Source organism: Peromyscus californicus, unplaced genomic scaffold, assembly GCF_007827085.1.
Source record: "Peromyscus californicus insignis strain IS unplaced genomic scaffold, ASM782708v3 Scaffold_6__1_contigs__length_162567912, whole genome shotgun sequence".
NCBI lineage: Eukaryota > Metazoa > Chordata > Mammalia > Rodentia > Cricetidae > Peromyscus > Peromyscus californicus.
This window is the reverse complement of record NW_026294584.1, coordinates 43,397,787-43,417,162: the sequence shown is the minus strand read 5'-3', so window position 1 is coordinate 43,417,162 and position 19,376 is coordinate 43,397,787. Positions and strand designations below refer to the sequence as shown.

The window sequence follows — 19,376 nt, the reverse complement described above, 5'->3', positions numbered from 1 at the left end:
AATATCAAATGCTGGTAATATAAAGATGAAAAACAGTATCTTTAATAATATGGTACCAAAGGATAATATTATTCTGCCCTCTTAGGAAACACCTTAGAATGGACTGTTAGGACCTAAAATAACCACATACTGAATTTCCTTTACATCTATAGTGCTCTTTTCAACCTGGATGGAGTAGTGTTTTCCTCTCCTTTTCGTAGCCCACAGTTTGTCACCATCAGCATCTTTTCTCCTTGCTAAGACTCCTCCCAACCCACTCTGTAAGAATGGTGTAACAAACTCACGGGGGTAACAGCTGCGCAGTGAAAGTAAACAGGCTCTGGCATGGTAGCAGGGAGCTTCACCCACTGGAAAGTCTGCAGACTCAGCTTCCAGATGTCTCCCAGGATCACCTCTCCATTATAGCCCCCACAAATGAAAACATCTGCCAAGAAAGGAGAAAGCCAATAGCACACAAAGGCCGTGAGCTGCAGCTACAGCATGTCTTCCGGGAGAACATATGGTTAGCTGACAGGTGGGCCATTCCTCAACAGAGCTGGGACATTTCCCTGGGACTACGGATGCCAGCCTCTAGGGAGGCTTCATGTCAGCTTCTCAAATTTAAACATTTCTTGGTTCCAGGCACCGAAAGTGAAGGAACAGGAAGCTGGAAATAAAGAAACTGAGGTCTGGGGAAAGCTCATGCTCTGAAGGAGGTTGGCCATGCAGCCCAAGGGAGACGCCCTGGAAGGAGCAGGCTAGCCACTGCTTCTCCATTTCCAAGAGAAGCTTAAAATCCCACTAGACAAGAAAACACTAATCAAAAACAAAACACAGCTACAAACCAGTCTTTCAACTCTTCTTTTGAGTAACATCTTGGAAAAAGCATGCATTTTTTTTTTATTCCTACCAACAAATATCCTCCCCATGGACATTTCACCTAGGAGAAATGCTCACTGCATTTCTGCATATGCAGAAATGGACCACAAAATATTATATACAGTCTGGACCACAAAATGGGTCCTTCCTCACAAAAAAAAAAAAAAAAAAAAAGAGATGAGCTGGATGCAGTGCCACACGCCTTTAATCCCAGTACTGGGGAGGCAGAGGCAGGTAGATCTCTGTGAGTTCCAGGACAGCCTGGTCTACAGAGTGAGTTCCAGGACAGCCAGGGCTGTTACACAGAGAAACCCTGTCTTGGAAAAACCACCATAAACAAACAAACAAACAAATAAATAGTAAGTAAATAAATATAGCCAAAGCTCATTTGATCTGTATAGCTCTGGGTGGGTTAGTTTTAACTATTGATCAACTCGTAGCAAAGACCATGTGACCTTTTAAAGGCCCAGAAGTTCCAACTGAATGATGCATGGCTCCCAGGAAGCAAATGAATAAATGGCTAAGTCAAGTTTGGACCAAGTTTAAGCCAATACTTAATTAAACTATAAAATATACCAGGAACTTTTGTTTTGGCTGGGACTCAAGAAAAACTTTAAAGAATAGCTCCATTCTCAGAGGCAAAGCAGAACAGTGTCACAACCTATAATTCTTATCCAAAAAGCAGAAGCATAATTTTTAAAAAGTCCCCGTGTGTACAAAAAATGGCAGATAAATACTACTTAAATCTGAAGTGGGATGCTAAAAGGATACAGGCTATCAAGTTCCGGCATATACCCCTTCCCAGAGGTGGGGGGGAGAGTAAGGGGTGCTCAAGGAGGTATGTCAAACTATAAAATGTCCTGTAAATCAAAAGCCAGAAATATTAGCCAAAGAAGAGTTGTTATCATGCTTCAAGTAGCTGCTACTTTCTGAAATCATACAAGGCCTTTGCTACAGGAGAACCAAGGGATGAACTCAGAGTTCTGACATCAGATAGAGAACAGAATAAACTTTATGCTATAGTATTCTGGAGAAGTTATTACAATTTTAGTACAATGTGCACCGAGGTCTATCTGTGCAAGCACTCACAGCGCTAGAACCATAAATCATGCTGGAAGATCCAATAAAAGCTTATTTATCATCAACTTCAGAGTTCTTTTAACAGAGAGAGCCCAGACACAAAACTAGTTTACATTCTGAAAACTGCCTAGAGTTCCCTTTAAGTTTAAATTACAAAATTATGCACCCCTTAGAGGAGCTAATCAGGAAATCAGTCATTCTCAGCAGGTAAGATTACAGAAATGAATCAAAATTTTAGTTAGACTCCATACCATTTTTTATTTGAACACAGCTGTGACATCTTCGGGCTGCAGGAAAACCTGTCAAACACATAAATACAGGAATTGCATTATTCAAGAAAACAACAGCTAGCCATTCCAGTTCTTCCTGATGGAGTGTCAGGGAAACAGAGAAAGGAGAAGGGATGGGGTGACAGTGTCATAGATGGGCAGATTTTAAGTTCCCATTATCTTTTCTCTTTTTCATTCTTGTGTGAGTATGTGTATATAATACATGTGTATGCCTCAAAGACCCCCGGAGAGGAACTCACAGTGCCTCAAGCTAAAGTTACAGGAGGTTGTACGGTCCTGATGTTGGGAACTGCACTCAGGTCCTCCAGAAGAGCAGTGCGAGCTCTTAACCACTAAGCATCTCTCCAGTCCCTAAGGCCCATTTCTTTTTTTTTTTTTTTTTTTTTTTGGTTTTTCGAGACAGGGTTTCTCTGTGTAGCTTTGCGCCTCTCCTGGAACTCACTTGGTAGCCCAGGCTGGCCTCGAACTCACAGAGATCCGCCTGGCTCTGCCTCCCGAGTGCTGGGATTAAAGGCGTGCGCCACCACCGCCCGGCTCCATTTCTTATCTCTCATGTGTTCTTTCGCTTGTGCCACATAACTCAGTGATCCCTATTAAAATCTCTCTGCTCAGTAGCTAAGAGAGAATAACAACTGAGTTGAAGAATAAAGGAACTTCTAACATCATTTTAATAACTATTTTATGTGCCATATCACTTAAGAAAATTACCCTTACCCCGCCCCCCCAACAAGTATAAAATACATTTGCTAAAGACATGAATCAATACTTTTAATTTACCTATTTTTTCATGAGGTTTTGTTGCGATCTCCTCCCATACATTTGTTTCAAGGTTGTATGCATGGATCTTGGAAGGAAAAAAAAAAAAGCACATATGTACAAGTAAATAGCTGTAATCTTATTACTATAAAAGCAGATTTTGAAAATGAACATTTTGAATGCAGTTTTAGAAAAAATGAAAAGAAAAGGCTAGAATGAGGAGAGAAGCGTGTGCGCATGCGTGCCTCTCAGCGCTCTGTATGCTGTGCTACTCCTCTGACATCTCCACAGTGAGCGAGAAACATTCTTGTGACGGAAAAAAGCAGCATTGGTAAGAGAATGGGACAAATCAACAAACTCCTTAAAGGTCCAAGGCAGGCCAGAAGCTCTGTCACCTGACCCAGATCTCCTCTGTGATTTCTAACTGTGACATTTTCTAAATGCCATGGGGATGGAGGACTAAAAGCCCTAAGGAGCTGGGCTCTCTGGAATCAGTAATGTACAGCCCTAAGCCTGTCTGTCCTTTTTAATGCACTGCACCAACGAGAGGGATGTGACATTCTGTGAAGACTGACTCCAACTCTAATTACTATACATTCTCTAGTTATCGTCCTCATCCACCACAATGTTCATACAGACTTTTCAGCGTGTGATAAATGTGACTATCAGCTGCAAAGCACATCAGGAGCACTGAGTTTAACCTTCTGTCACAGAGAACGCTGATCAAAAACAAGTGTATGGTGATATTTTATTTGTACTGAAATGTGATTTTATTTGTATGTTAATAAATAAAGTTGCCTGGGGGTCAGAACTAATAGCAAGCCTTAGCAGAAGCTGGGCAGTGGTGGTGCACGCCTTTAATCTCAGCACTTGGGAGGCAGAGCTAGTGTAGATCTCTGTGTGTTCAAGGATACAGCCAGCATGGAGACACACGCCTTTAATCTCAATACAAACCATAGAAGACCTGGAGGTCTGTACAGACAGGCAGTGACGAGGAGGTCATGTGATTGGGCTTACAACCAATGAGAAGGCAGAACAGAAAGTCTTTATAAAGACAGACACACAGGAAGTAGGTCTCTTTCGGAGAGGTAGGACCACCGCCACAGTGAAGGGTAAGGTTTTTAGCTCTTAGCTATTGCTCTGACCTCTTGGCTTTCATCTCTGCATTGGCTCTGTGTTTCTTACTTAATAAGACGGTTGGTTACTTCTACACAAGTGTCGAGGAAGCTGCTCAAAAATTCAAATACTAACAGAATCATCTTGATTAGTAAGATATATTCCTCTGCCTATTGTCTCCCACTACCTTTTACTTCTTTTTTTTTTTTTTTTTTTTTTTTGGTGACAGGGTTTCTCTGTGTAGCTTTGCGCCTTTCCTGGAACTCGCTTTGGAGACCAGGCTGGCCTCGAACTCACAGAGATCCGCCTGGCTCTGCCTCCGGAGTGCTGGGATTAAAGGCGTGCGCCACCACCGCCCGGCACCTTTTACTTCTTTAAGGAAAAAAAAAAAAGTACCTTGTTTAAGGAATAGGCTGTCCAGGAAGTCCCTCCTCCCAAGATGTAAATCCTCTGCCCATCATGAGCAATTTCATGTCTGTACCTGAAAATATTGAAAAATATAACTAGGTGAAAATGACCTCCCTAAGGTTTAGCTGTGAGGTTTTTATTAGCTAAATATTGCCATTATTTATGATGATAAATTATTAGAAATGACCTAAGTGTTAACTAATAGTGAACTAGTTAAATGAACTATAGAATATGCATAAAATGCATTAGTATACAATCAATAAGAAACAAAGGACGGCTAATCCATCCCAAAGTTCTGTTCATACCATTAACTGGAAAGGAAATGAGCTCCATGTGAAATAGACTGCAGCCAGTCTTAAAACTTTCAGTGTGCAGCCGGGCGGTGGTGGCGCACGCCTTTAATCCCAGCACTCCGGAGGCAGAGCCAGGCGGATCTCTGTGAGTTCGAGGCCAGCCTGGACTACCAAGTGAGTTCCAGGAAAGGCGCAAAGCTACACAGAGAAACCCTGTCTCGAAAAACCAAAAAAAAAAAAAAAAAACCTTTCAGTGTGCAAACACACAGGAAGGAAAGGGTGTTCCCATCTTAGATGGCAACCTTAGCTACCTCTAAGGTTAGTTTTATTTTTCTTTTCTTCAACTTGCTGACTTGTATTTTCTTTCTTTTTTTGTTTTTTGTTTGTTTGTTTTCGAGACAGGGTTTCTCTGTGTAGCTTTGGAGCTTGTCTTGGAACTCCTTTCATAGACCAGGCTGGCCTCAAACTCACAGAGATCCGCCTGCCTCTGCCTCCCAAGTACTGGGATTAAAAGCGTGCACCACCACCTCCCAGCAAAGAATTTTTTTGTTAATTAAAGCATTTGAAGTGGGAAGACACATCTTTAATCCAGATCTTTTTTTTTTTTTTTTTTTTTGGTTTTTCGAGACAGGGTTTCTCTGTGTAGCTTTGCGCCTCTCCTGGAACTCACTTGGTAGCCCAGGCTGGCCTCGAACTCACAGAGATCCGCCTAGCTCTGCCTCCCGAGTGCTGGGATTAAAGGCGTGCGCCACCACCGCCCGGCCTAATCCATATCTTTTGAAGTGGGAAGATCCACCTTTAATCTGGGCCATACCTTCTGTTGGCAGCCTATATAAAAGATCTGGAAGAAGGAAGTTTGATCTCTCTTTGCCTGCTTTCTCTCTTTGGAAAGTCCATTCTTTCACTGGCCTTACAGGATAAAAGACACACAGTACAAGAGGTACAAATGGAAAAACCCTAAACAGACAATAGTGTGTTTAACAATGTGTGTAGGCTTAAGAAAAGAAAAAGGGTATAGCCATAGAAAAAAATGAATAGTTTAAAAATAAAGTCTTTAAAGAGAGAAGTAAAGTAATATAAAAAAGAATAAGCCATGTCGAGAAGGGAGACACAGAGGGAGTCTGGATCTTGGGTGTCATTGTGTTGATTTTGAATGTTTTGATTGCTGACAAGCAATCAATAGCTGCCGAGAGACATGGGACTGAAGGGGGACTGATGACACACACCAGCCTAGACATTTTAGGGATGCCTTCACTTTAAAATAAAAGTCAAAAAGTATATTTGTAAAATGTAAGTTAAAAATGCTTTGTTTCCACAGGAAACAAGAGGCTGTGGATTCACTCCAGGTTAATATGGATCAGGTTTGATCAAGGGAGACCTCTGAACCTTGACAGGTAATATCTATCAACAAAGGTTACTGCTGCTGGTCTTCCCAGGACTTGATCATTATCTCAATTTTCTCAGGGACCCCTAAAGATGTCTTCACATTATTTTTGTCACACTATATATATATATATATATGTTTCTACTCTTGTTTAAGGTATTGTACCTATGCAGTTCATTTAAAAATGTAAGGCAAACTTCTAGTTTTTGAAAGCTATTATTTATAAACAATTTAGGATAATCAAGAAACATAGGCCAGGCGTGCTGGCCCACACCTTTAATTCCAGCACTCGGGAGGCAGAGCCAGGCGGATCTCTGTGAGGTCGAGGCCAGCCTGGGCTAAAGAGTTCTAGGAAAGGCACAAAGCTGTACAGAGAAACGCTGTCTCAAAAAGAAAAAAAAAAAGTTAAAATTTTTCATTTTTAATTAGACAAAAAGGGGGAAGCATAGAATAAAGATGTATTACAATTGTTTATGCTGTGGAACATTTGTTTAATGATGTAAAGATGTGTTGCATTCTTTTATGTTGCATTTGTTTTAACTCTGTGAAGCTGTATTACTGAGCCTGTCTAAAACACCTTATTGGTCTAATAAAGAGCTGAACAGCCAATAGCAAAGCAGGAGAAAGGATAAGCGGGGCTGGCAGAGACAATAAATAGGAGGAGAAATCTGGGAAGATCTGGAGTCGAGAAAAGGAGGAGGACTCCAGGGGCCAGCCACCTAGCTACAAGCAAGCCATGGAGTAAGAAGTAAAGAAAGGCATATAGGGCAGGGCGGTGGTGGCGCACGCCTTTAATCCCAGCACTCGGGAGGCAGAGCCAGGTGGATCTCTGTGAGTTCAAGGTCAGCCTGGGCTACAGAGTGAGATCCAGGACAGGCACCAAAAACTACATGGAGAAACCCTGTCTTGAAAAAAAAGTCCAGAGGCAAAAGATAGACAGGATAATTTTAAGTTAAGAAAAGCCTGGGTTGGGGATTTAGCTCAGTGCCTAGCAAGCGCAAGGCCCTGGGTTCAATCCTCAGCTCAAAAAAAAAGAAAAACCGGCTAGAAACAAGACAAGCTAAGGCCAGGCATTCATAAGAATTTGGGAGCTGCCGGGCGGTGGTGGCACATGCCTTCAATCCCAGCACTTGGGAGGCAGAGGCAGGTGGATCTCTGTGAGTTTGAGGCTAGCCTCTACAGAGCGAGTTCCAGGAAAGGCACAAAGCTACACAGAGAAACCTTGTCTCGAAAAACCAAAACAAAACAAAACAAAACAAAAAGAATTTGGGAGCTGGGTGATAGGCGCCCCCAAAAGTGCCAAAAGAATAAGAGTTTTAAAAAACAACTATAGAATCCCATGGGACTAGTTATAGATGGTTGTGAGCCACCATACAGGTGCTGGGAATTGAACTCAAGGCCTTTGGAAGAGCAGCCAGCCATCTTAACCATTGAGCCATTCTTTCAGCCCCTTAGAACTGGAATTCTTTTTTTTTTTTTTGGTTTTTCAAGACAGGGTTTCTCTGTGTAGCTTTGCGCCTTTCCTGGAACTCACTTGGTAGCCCAGGCTGGCCTCGAACTCACAGAGATCCGCCTGGCTCTGCCTCCCAAGTGCTGGGATTAAAGGCGTGCGCCACCACCGCCCGGCTAGAACTGGAATTCTTAATCCTCCTGCCTTAAGTCTTCTAGTGGCAACAATGTCCATAAAATAACTTAAAGAAGGCCACTATGTGAAAATGCTTTGTCTTTTTTTCCCTGAAAGCCCCTAGTGCTCTCAGCATAAATTATATCCAAATAACTGCATTAATAGCTACCTCCCATTTCCTCCCAGTAACTCTGCAATAGCCAGCCCACCAACATGCTACTGTAAGGATACTAGAGTACAGCAAATGCTGACATTTTGCTTAAAGGCAACAAAAGACACCCAATTAGTCTGAAGAGAGGAAATTAAAAAATATTTACTTTGTTTTTAAACTCAGGAAAATAATACTAAGTTTGTCATTAAGTTTAATTCTAAGAGGTAACTATTCCTATGGAAAGAAAGGTGAAAGATCTAAGGCCATCAGTAGAAAGCAACAGAAGAGGATGGGCGGTGGTGGGGCACACCTTTGATCCCAGCACTCGGGAGGCAGAGACAGGCAGATCTCTGTGAGTTCGAGGCCAGCCTGGGCTACAAAAAACAAAAAACAGAAAGCAGCAGGATGTTGGGATGTTTCAGAGACGGTGAGATAAAGGACTATCCCAGCTACCCTCCATCCATCATCTCTCTTCCCATCTGCCCCCCTTCCAATCCACACTCACTGACCCTCATTATGACTTTTATCGGCAACTGCTACCATTGGCTCCTTTCAAAACTACAAGCTTCTTGCTACTAAAAGACTAAAACATACAAGAGAAATAATATTTTAAAAATTCTACACTTAGAGGAAAACACTGTATTTTCACCAACAGCCCTTTCTTTACCACTGATCTGGACCCACGTGCCAGTTAACTACTTTATCAAGCGAGTTCTTTCTTCCTGGTGCCAAGATTCTGGAAAAGCTCGAATCTCAGCAAGAAAGACCACCGTGCTCAGCCCCAGCACCTCACCTCTCCTCCGGCAGGTCACAGGACAGGTTGTTTGGTTTGAGTTGTGTCCACACCATGGTATTGAGATCTAACTTGTGCAGATCTGTGCTGTAGATATAGCCAGTTGTTCCCCCAAAGACATAAAGGGAACCATTGATGAGGGCCATAGCCTGTAGAAAGGTGAATAAGAATGACTCCTTAATCCTTAACACTTTATTACAGAACATAAACTTAACAATGCCCCCAAATCATGTTGTATCAAATTCTCTTCTTCTTTTTGTTTTGTTTTGTCTTGTTTTAGTGTGTGTGTGTGTGTGTGTGTGTGTGTGTGTGTGTGTGTGTGTGTGTGTGTTTCTGTGTAGCCCTGGTTGTCCTGGAACTCACTCTGTAGCCCAGGCTGGCCTCGAACTCACAGAGATCCGCCTGCCTCTGCTTCCCAGTGCTGAGATTAAAGGCGTGTGCCACCACCGCCCGGTTTCTCTTCTTTTTAACCCTTTAAAATATGAGAATCTTGGCTAGAGACATGGCTCAGCAGCTGGAGTGCTCTCTTCTCTCCCAGAGAACTGGAATCAGGTCCCTGCACTCATGTTGGGTAGCTCACACCCACCTGTCACTCAGCTCCCTAGGCATCTGTGCACACATATCACATAATATAAAAATAAAATATCAGAGCTGATCAATGGCTCAGGAGTTAAGAGCACTTGAGTTCAGTTCCCAGTACCTACGTGGTGGTTCACAACCATCCCATAATTCCAGTTAAAGGAGACCCAACACCCGCTTCTGACCTTCATGAGCACTAAGCACACACACATGCTGGCAAAATACACATACACACAAACAAAAATCTAAAAATAAAATAAAGTATCAGACTTTGACTCAGGTATGATGGTGCTTGCTTATAATTCTAGTACTCATGAGGCTGAGGCAAGAAGATCAGAAAGAAGTCTGAGGCTAGGTTAAAGGCTCCAGAGTTGAGTTCCTGGCCAATCTGAGCTACAAAGTGAGACTTTAGAAACAAAACAAAAACCCCCAAAACCAAAAGACCCTACCAAGAATCTCAAAAATTAAAAGCTAAAGGGCTGGCAAGATGAGCCAGTGGGCAAAAGTGCCAGCCTAACTTTGAGTTCATCCCCAGAACCTGCGGCCAAGGGAGACAACCAACCACAAAGGTTGTTCTCTTTGAGCTGTGCTGCATGTGCGCGCGCACACACACACACACACACACACACACACACACACACACACACACACAAGTAATAACAAACAAAAATTCTGAAAGGTTAAAGATAAATCAGACCCTAAAGCCAGGTGTCTGACATTCGCCTATAATCCCAACTATTCATGAGGCTGAAGCCAGTCTGTGCAACATGTGAAACCTTGTTCATGAACAAATGACTAAATCTTTTTCTAGAACCTGGGGGCTGTTTTACCTTTACAAAGTAAAGCTTTGCTAGTTCTACCCAGAAAGGTATCTGTTCGGTGACTATCTTAAGAGTCAAGAATGTAGGGCCAGTGGATAGGAGCCTTTCCCCTGAAAGCCGCCTCTCACACTCCTAAGCAGCAGCAACAGATGGGAACGAGGCTAGCACTGTCCTAGAAGTTTGGAGCCCAGAGCTGACATTTCCACCAGACTCCTCTTCAGTCACTGCCACAGCTACTTCTTTTTTTTTTTTTTTTTTTTTTTTTTTTTTTTTGGTTTTTCGAGACAGGGTTTCCCTGTGTAGCTTTGCGCCTGTCCTGGAACTCACTTGGTAGCCCAGGCTGGCCTCGAACTCACAGAGATCCGCCTGGCTCTGCCTCCCGAGTGCTGGGATTAAAGGCGTGCGCCACCACCGCCCGGCTCACAGCTACTTCTTAGAGCTTGCGTGGCCTCTGCAGTCAGAGAGAGTGGTCTAGAAGAACCTTTTCGCAGTTAGAACTCAGAAGGGTTTAATCACTCCTGTGTGCAAGACAGCTGACTGAGCTTGATACTAAATGGTGGTTATTCCAAGTTCAAGCACGGGTCTCAAAAGTCTAGTTAGGGTGGGTAGCCCACTATCTTTCAGATATAACTTTACAAACCAAAGATTAAGCCAAGTGGTAGTAGCACACACCTTTTGTCCCTGCACTCAGGAGGCAGAGGCAGGTGGATCTCTGAGTTCAAGACCAGCCTGGTCTATAGAGTGAGTTCTAGGACAGCCAGTGCTACACAGAGAAACCCTGTCCTGAAAAACCAAACCAAACCAAACAAACATAAAACTAAGACCAAAGGTTAAACTGACCTACGAACAGTCTCTACATGCTTTAGTTCAGCTTTGTGTAGAGTCTCTTGATGAGCTACACTTCTTAGGAAATAAAGTTCTTCCTAGATGGCCATCATCAGAGCAGACTCAGACCATGCTAAAGCTCAGTCTTGCACTAGGGGTTGTGCAAAGAAATGTCTACGTAGATCTAGCTCCTAACCTTAAAACTGGATCAGAAGCAAACAGTGGCCCTGGGAAGATGGCTTGGGGGTAAAATGCCAGTGTGCAAGCACAAGGACCAGAGCTCCATCCCTACACTCATGAAAAACAACAAGACAAACAAACAGGAGTGGTCGGAGCCACTTGTAAAAGCAACGCTGGGGAGGCCTCAGCAGCCCCAGATCTCCCAGAGAGACTGTCTCAAAGGAGACAGAAGGTGGACACGGCTCCTAAGATCAATACCTGAGGCTGTCCCCTAGCCTACCCCCAGCAAAGAATAGTGAAAACAAGAGAGGGAGTGGTAAGATACATGAATTTACTTCCAATCTCTATTAAAATAATGGTAGCACTGTATTCTGACACTGCTGCTAGACTAGAAAAATATGAAATAAGCACAGTCCCCATTCATTAGCCATAGATTAGTACCTGTCCATATATACGACTGGGTCTCTTCCCCCGACAGCTGAGTAAAGCCCATCTCTTGTATTTCACGTTACAGACATGGACGTCATTGCCATTGCTCTCACCAAACGGGATGCCTGTACCTCCAAACACTAGCAGGTTGTTTCCATGCAGCACAACTGGGGAGGAAGAAACACACATTCCACTTATGCAATTGCTTCCTGCAGTGTGCTGACCATGAACCCAGATCATCTGAAAAGCTCAAACATGTCTACTTTAATGATCTTATTAAGACCACTCCACTGAACTACCGGATTCTTCAGAAAATGGCTTTATTTGCACTATATCGATTATCTCCCATGGTTCACTATTACATGTATGATACACAGCCAAATGCACTTATAGAATTCATTAAATAAAACTGTGCATAGCAATGTCAAGTCTACAAACTACAGAGCACCATTGCTGTTCAAGACAGCTCAAATCACAGCAAGCCAGAGGAAAACAATTTATCATCTTTGCCTTGGAAAAGAACCTGTAGGACTCAGATGGGAGAATCAAAAGGATCTTCGGTCGGAGGAATGATCTTTATATTTTATACTATGGTTTCTGTCAGTTTAATCCTCCACCAGATCAAAAGCAACATCAATATCCTGCAGACAAGTTTGGTATTCTATCTTTATCTTTTCTGTTTGCCACAATTTACAGAGTCCTCTCTTTTTCTTTCTTCCCTTCTTTATCTGCCTCTCTCATTTCAGTAGCTCCCCAACTTAGCCCACAATGTGCTAACTCATACTCCATAGTGGCTAACAGCACCGTAGCGGTCAACCGTCTGCCCTGCAGTGGTTAGTGGTCAACCGTCTGCCCCAGAGCAGTTAACAGTCAACAGTCTGCCCCCATAGCAGTTAATGGTCAACAGTCTGCCCTGCAGTGGTTAGTGGTCAACAGTCTGCCCCATAGCAGTTAACAGTCAACAGTCTGCCCCATAGCAGTTAACAGTCAACAGTCTGCCCCATAGCGGATAGTGTTCAACAGTCTGCCCTGCAGCGGTTAGAGGTCAACCGTCTGCCCCAGAGCAGTTAACAGTCAACGGTCTGCCCTACAGCGGTTAATGGTCAACAGTCTGCCCCCATAGCGGTCAACGGTCTGCCCTTCAGCGGTTAACGGTCAACAGTCTGCCCCCATAGCAGTTAGCCCTAGCGGTTAGCAGTCAACAGTCTGCCCTGTAGCTGTTAGAGGTCAACAGTCTGCCCTGCAGTGGTTAATGGTCAACAGTCTGCCCTGTAGCTGTTAGAAGTCAACAGTCTGCCCTGCAGTGGTTAATGGTCAACAGTCTGCCCTGCAGCGGTTAACGGTCAACAGTCTGCCCCCATAGCGGTCAACGGTCTGCCCTTCAGCGGATAGCGGTCAACAGTCTGCCCTGCAGTGGTTAGTGGTCAACAGTCTGCCCTGTAGCTGTTAGAGGTCAACAGTCTGCCCCCACAGCAGTCAACAGTCGGCCCCGAAGAGGTGAACAGTCTATACTGTAGTGCTGTCAAGAGTTGGATTTAATTCTAGTGTGACTTCAGGAAAACTAGTTAACCTCCCTAACTTAATCTCCACAACAACTCTATGAGGTAGGAACTGTAAATGTTATCTTCCCCTCTCCTCTGCCTCCCGTTTTGTGCTGTCTGCATCTAGGACTTGGTGCGCTCTACACTAAGCAATGAGCCCAACCTCCATTTTTAGAGACGATAAACTGAAACAGAGCAAATGTTTGTGTTTTAATTCCTCTGTTTATTTGTTTTCAGGAGATAAGATCTTGCTATGTAGCCCAGACTAGCCTGGGACTCACTGCAAAGGTCTTTCTCAGCCTCTCAAGTGCTGGGATAACAGGCATGCACCACTATGTCTGGTAAGAACAATTTAAATAACTTGCTGAGGGTTTCCTCAAGAGGGCTGGGATTCAACCCCAGGCAGTCTGGCTTCAGAGCATGCACTCTTAGCTATGATTATCAGGGCTTCTATGGAACCTTGAGTTCTTCATTTATACAATGGCAATCACTGGAGAAACTTATAGTGATGCTGTAAGGAAGTGAAGTCCTTCCCTTCCTTAATAGCTTTAACTACCATAGTTGCAACTCCAGTTTTTCATTTTGATTACATTTTCCTGTGTGTGTATATATATATGTATACACATATATATATGTATATTATATATACACATATATATATAATACTTTAAACTGAACCAGCAATCCAATATTATACAGTTAGATTCAAACCCAGGAACTCAGGGATTCCAGGTCACCACACTGTGTTATCATCACAGTGACAACACTTAATCATGTTACAATAGTATAAACTACTAACAAGGAACAAGTGACACTGAACCTGAAAGTCAAATTTTGAGAACTGCTGGCACTTACGTGACATAGATGCCAATTCCCGGGGCATGTAGCCATCTGTCCCCATCTGGTGCCATGTGCCTGTTGCAAAATGATACCTCCAAAGCTCCCTGAAGAGAGGATAGTCTTCATTATCCGGCCCTCCTGATTCATCATAGTCTGGGTTATACCCTCCAAACACATAGAGATTGGTATTATCTGCCACACAGCGATGTCCACTACGGGCTGGGGGAGGTCTGTGGCCTAAGGAAGAAGAGGACAGTTTTCCAAAAGTGGCCCACAGATGAAGAACACACAAATAATTAGTAACAACCATTTGAACCTTAAAGGGAGTCAGCAAGGATTCCTAACACAATACATGTCATTTACTTAGGTTATTTTATACACTCACACACTACTTCAGATTTTAAGAAGCTCGTCTCCATTTTTATTTCATGATTTCTAAATTTCAAAGACTAGGAGAGAGTTTTCCCAGGAGAGGTGACACAGCATGGTAAACTCAAGGAAATGGCTGACGATGTGGAATTCAAGAAAAGGAAGAAGAGAGGCCTAGTACAGATCCTGGATAGGACCCAGGACCACAGACAAAAGCAAAGCTTGGCAAACAGGAAGGAGGCAAGTTCTAGAATGGAAAGATTTTTTTCTTTATGATACAGAAATGAAACCTGCCTTGTGCATGGTTGGCAAGCACTCCACCACTGAGCTACAGACACAGACTCTTTCTAAAGTTTCAGTTACATTTACTAGCCAGGCCTGTGGCACAAGCCTGTAATCTAAGCTACTCGGGGGGCTGAGTCAGGAGAACCATAATTTCAATGCCTGCCTGGGCTCAGAGCCTAAGTTCAAGACCTAGGCAATTTAAGGATAGCCTGTCTCAAAATTAAAAAAAGAAAAAAAGACTAGTGATACAGCTCAAGTGGGTAGAGTACTTGCCTAGCATATTCAAGGCCCTTGGCTTAATCCCCAGTATACAATAAGTAAATGATTAAATTATATACATGCATATTACTTCATTCAAAATTATTTTGAGATCATTTTAAAGGGTGAAAAAAAGCCCACTATTTATATTTCTATTATCCTTACAACTTCTTATACCAGTCTACATGAACCCTTGACTAGAGAACCAAACAAGATAAAATACAATATGGACTAAGATGATACTATATTTGCTATAGTCCTAAAAACATCTCTATTTTCATGTGCTGATACTAGTATAATGTTCATTAATACTTAGGACAGGGCTAGACAATAAATATGCTTTACTAACAAGTACCTATTACCAACCTAATAAGGCCTTTCATGTCTTTTTAAGCAAAAATCCCACTTTCTAGGGTACACTTTAGAACAAAACTTGAAAAAATATGCATAGAACTAGAGCAACCAAAAAACAAACCAACAATGAATCTTAGTTCCTCTGGTCCATGTCAGTTTTGTGTACAAATCACTGATGGTTCCTTTAGTGGCCTGGGTCAACATCTCAGAGACCTCTGATGCTAAACTACTCCCTCTACTTACTCACTAGGGCTGAGTCAGCCTCACTGCTCAGCAGTCCTAGTCCTTGCTTTGATCTTGGCCTTCAAGTCTCCAGTGTAAAAACGCTCCCAAGTCTACTCTGTGCAGCCCTTTGAGGGCTCTTCTGGTTTAGCAGCCTCCTGCTCAAACATTAGGGCAGACCTAACAGTCATCAGATGGGAGCGGTGTACCTTTGTAAATACGAGTGTAATGCCAGGCAACTACAACCAGCTGGCGAATTTACAAATGAGCTGTGACTTAATGCAAGTGAAGAACTGCTTCCTTCTGGCACACTGGAAACCCAGAGAGTGTATGTGCAAGATGAGCACGGGATTCCATGACATCTAGGTTGAATCCAGGTTCTTTCAACCAATACCTTGGGCAAGCCACTGACCTTCACTAAATCTCATCTGTGCTGGGGATAGTATCACTGTCCCCCAGGTCTGTTTTTAAATGTTCACTGGCTTATGTGTGTATCTTTCCAGGTCACAGTGAGCTATTGGAGGGAAGAGAAATGTATGTGCATTCACTTTTCTCTAACTTACAGGCTCACAGAAAACACTGAACAACGTTGAGAATGAACTAGTTAGTAACTGATTCTTCTCTACTCATTTCATCTGTTTGTCTTTCTAATGCAAACAGTAAACGTTCCTCAAAGGCAAACAGCATGTATACTTGGCCTGCATCACCCACAACACCTAGAAGGCACTGCTGGAAAAACACAACACATCCTAAAGTTTCCCTGAGTTTAACTTTTGGCCAAAGTAACCAGTGACAGGAGCACTCAAAACAATGTCCATCTCTGTGTACTCTGACATGGTTTTCCCAATATATATGGCATGGAGCTCAAGGGCAGAGCAAGTGCTTAGAATGTGTGAGGCCCTGGCTTCAGTCCCCAACAGCAAAGGGAGAAGGGGAAGAAGGGGAGAGTGTGGTCTAGGGACAGGTGTTAGACTGTGGAATGATCTTTGCAAGTTATAAAGACATCTAGGAATAAGCAAGGCAAACTTAAAACAGTTGCTACGCTCAATAGACAGGAACTAAGAATCTCTAGAATGTTATTATTTTTTCATTTCCAGGAGCCATTAGATAACTTTGAGGTTTTTCACATTTGGGCAAATGTGAAAAGAATACAGTAACATTCTAGGACTTCCTCTAGACTTCAGTGGACACACAGCAGAGAACGTGATCCAAGTTTACCACAAACTATCCTTGTGATGAGAAGAATTCATGTGGATCAAATACTGAGGCAAAATGAAAAGATGATTTGACATAAAATGTATCCATTCATTCACTCTCAGCCTAAATATTACTGGGCAGCACCTGTTAACTGTTATGGTGACAGGTGTGGGCCAGTGACACTGTCAGTGGGGCTTACAGTCTAGTTCTGCCCTGCACGGCACAGTTGTTCCTGGCCACACTGGAAATGGGGCTGGGCAAAACTGGGATTTGTGTTCAAAGATTTAGCATCCCTAAAAGAATGTCAAATTACCAGTTCTATAGTCATGATGTGTTAAGATGGCATGGATTAAATAAAAATATTAACACCATGCTTTGTAGTAAGTTCACAGCTCACATGTCTATCAGACAGTGCTGGGCTAATCTACAGCTCACTTCTGTTGCTCTCGGGGTCTGTTCAAATGAAACGCCTGGGTCAAGAGCATCTGACCAGTGCCTGACAAATGCTAACCATCCTGTCAAGGGACCTTTGCAGCTAGCTGCACTGAGTACTCACTCCTTCCCACCCATTTCACTCACATATCAGAACCCATTTCATTTTTAATAAATCACAGCAATTTATCAAGGCAATGCCACAGGAACTAAGCATGAGTTTTCATCATATGGCATATAGCACAGGCTCCTCAATCTTGACAAAATGAGATTGGGTTTTAGTCTAAAGTCTCTGAATCTTCTCAAGTTTTTGGCTAATAAAATCATCTCCAGGTTTGGGTTACCTGGGTCCAGAATTCTCACTAGAAAACATGGGATCAGGGGTTCACAGAGAGCTCAGCAGTAAAGTTGTTCGCTCCCAGGCCTGAAGACCAGCATCCAATTCCCAGAATGTACATGACAGGAGGGAACTCAGTCCTGAAAGCTGTCCTCTGAACACACACACACACACACACACACACACACACACACACACACACACACACACTCTCTCTCTCTCTCTCTCTCTCTCTCTCTCTCTCTCTCATGCACGCACGCATAAAATACACATAAAATGCAAAAACTTTAAATAAAAAGGCAAATGTAGAAGTGAAAAATGGAAAATGAACCTACATGCTGAGGTGATCTAACAACCAGTAGACACATGTAGCTGTGAGACCATGGACCTGGCTTTCCTGGGTCAAGCATTTACTCTAACTCGGGATAAACAGGAGGATAGTGACTAGGGAAACGGGCTTGAATTTTAACAGAAACCAACTAGCTGTCTGAGATTATACAACAGATGATTAGGTCATTCCCAATGCTCTCATTATAACAAATAATATTGGCATAAAGTTTCTTTTACATAGTCATATAAAAATGTATGACTATATCTGGAAACAGAGCTTTTGGGTCAAAGGAACACACGTTTCAAATGTTTACAGATAAAACTATTGTAGAGCCGTACTGTTCCTCCAATAGCTGAACTGGACCAATTTATACTCCTAAATATGTGTATAAACGTGTATATTTTGTTCTTTCTTTGAGACAACGGTCTTAGGTAGCCCAGGATTACCTCAAGTTCTCTAAATAACCAAGGATGATTTGAGCTCCTGATCCTTCTACCTCTACTTCCAGAATGCTGAGACTACAGGTATGTTTGCAGTGGTGGGGATGAAACTCAGGACTTCATTCATGACAGGCAAGTATGCTACCAACTGAGCTACACACCCCTCCCAACACTGTTGTCTTTCTTGCTTCTTTTATTGAGACAGGGTCTGGGTATGCAGTCTAGGCCAGCCTTGAACTCCGTTTGTTGAGACAGGATCTCACTATATGGCATTGGCTGGCCTGAAATTCCCTATGTAGACCAAGCTGGCCTTGAACTCATAGAAACCTATCTGTCTATGCCTCTTCAGTGCAAGGATTAAAGGCATGCACCACCACATCCAGACAAGTCTGGAACTATTGATCTTCTCCCTCTGCCTCACAAGAGTACAACCCAGCAAAACATTTTTTTTTTTAAGATTTTCTATGTGTATGAGTGCCTGAATGTAAGCATACATACAATGTGCATGCCTAGTGCCTAAGGAGGTCAGAAAAGGGCATCGGATCCTCTGGAACTAGAGTTACAGACAGTTGGGAGCTGCCATGTGGGTGCTGGGAACCCAAATAGGGTCTTTATCAAGTGCTGAGGCATCTCTCCGGTCCCCCAGCAAGTAATTTTGTTTTTGTTTATCCTACTCAAGTTTTTAGCTGAAACTGAATAGACAATAGCAGAGATGATACTGAACAGTCTTTTTAAATTTAATTCAATGAGGATGCCAGTCAGATTTTACCACTAAGTATGACATTTATTTCCTCTTGGTTTCTTGTTAACGGTCTGCCAATAAAATAATCTCTAGATGTTAAGAATTTTGTCCCTAGCAGAGCAGTGGTGGTGATCCCAGCACTCAGGAGGCAGAGGCAGGCAGATCTCTGTGAGTTAGAGGTCAGCCGGGTCTACAGAGAGAATTCCAAGACAGCCAGAGCTGTTACACAGAGAAACCATCTCAAAAAAGGTTGTTCCCTATCAGCAAAGGGTATGTTTTTAAATTAAAATTTGCACTAAAATGTTACATACAGAAAGTACACATATAAGGCCACAGTGTGAGTAATTTTAACAAAATGAATTTTTGCTATTTTTATATCAGGGGGAAAAAGTCATACTTTTTCTTTGAACCTGTACGTGTAAGTACTGCCAACTCCCAGAA

At 42.8% G+C, this 19,376-nt stretch overlaps 1 protein-coding gene across 2 annotated transcripts in view; it reads right to left on the bottom strand.

The window, feature by feature from the left end:
• Nucleotides 1-19,376, bottom strand: part of Klhdc10 (kelch domain containing 10) — a 56,987-nt gene that overhangs the window by 5,366 nt on the left and 32,245 nt on the right. For both annotated transcript variants that reach the window (XM_052719360.1, XM_052719361.1), the window contains 7 exons: nucleotides 13,984-14,205; nucleotides 11,600-11,754; nucleotides 8,754-8,902; nucleotides 4,497-4,581; nucleotides 3,006-3,072; nucleotides 2,190-2,237; nucleotides 285-424 (listed from right to left, as the gene is read on the bottom strand). In XM_052719360.1, coding sequence (XP_052575320.1) covers nucleotides 285-424; nucleotides 2,190-2,237; nucleotides 3,006-3,072; nucleotides 4,497-4,581; nucleotides 8,754-8,902; nucleotides 11,600-11,754; nucleotides 13,984-14,205 — 866 coding nt within the window. The remainder of the gene's footprint in view (nucleotides 1-284; nucleotides 425-2,189; nucleotides 2,238-3,005; nucleotides 3,073-4,496; nucleotides 4,582-8,753; nucleotides 8,903-11,599; nucleotides 11,755-13,983; nucleotides 14,206-19,376) is intronic.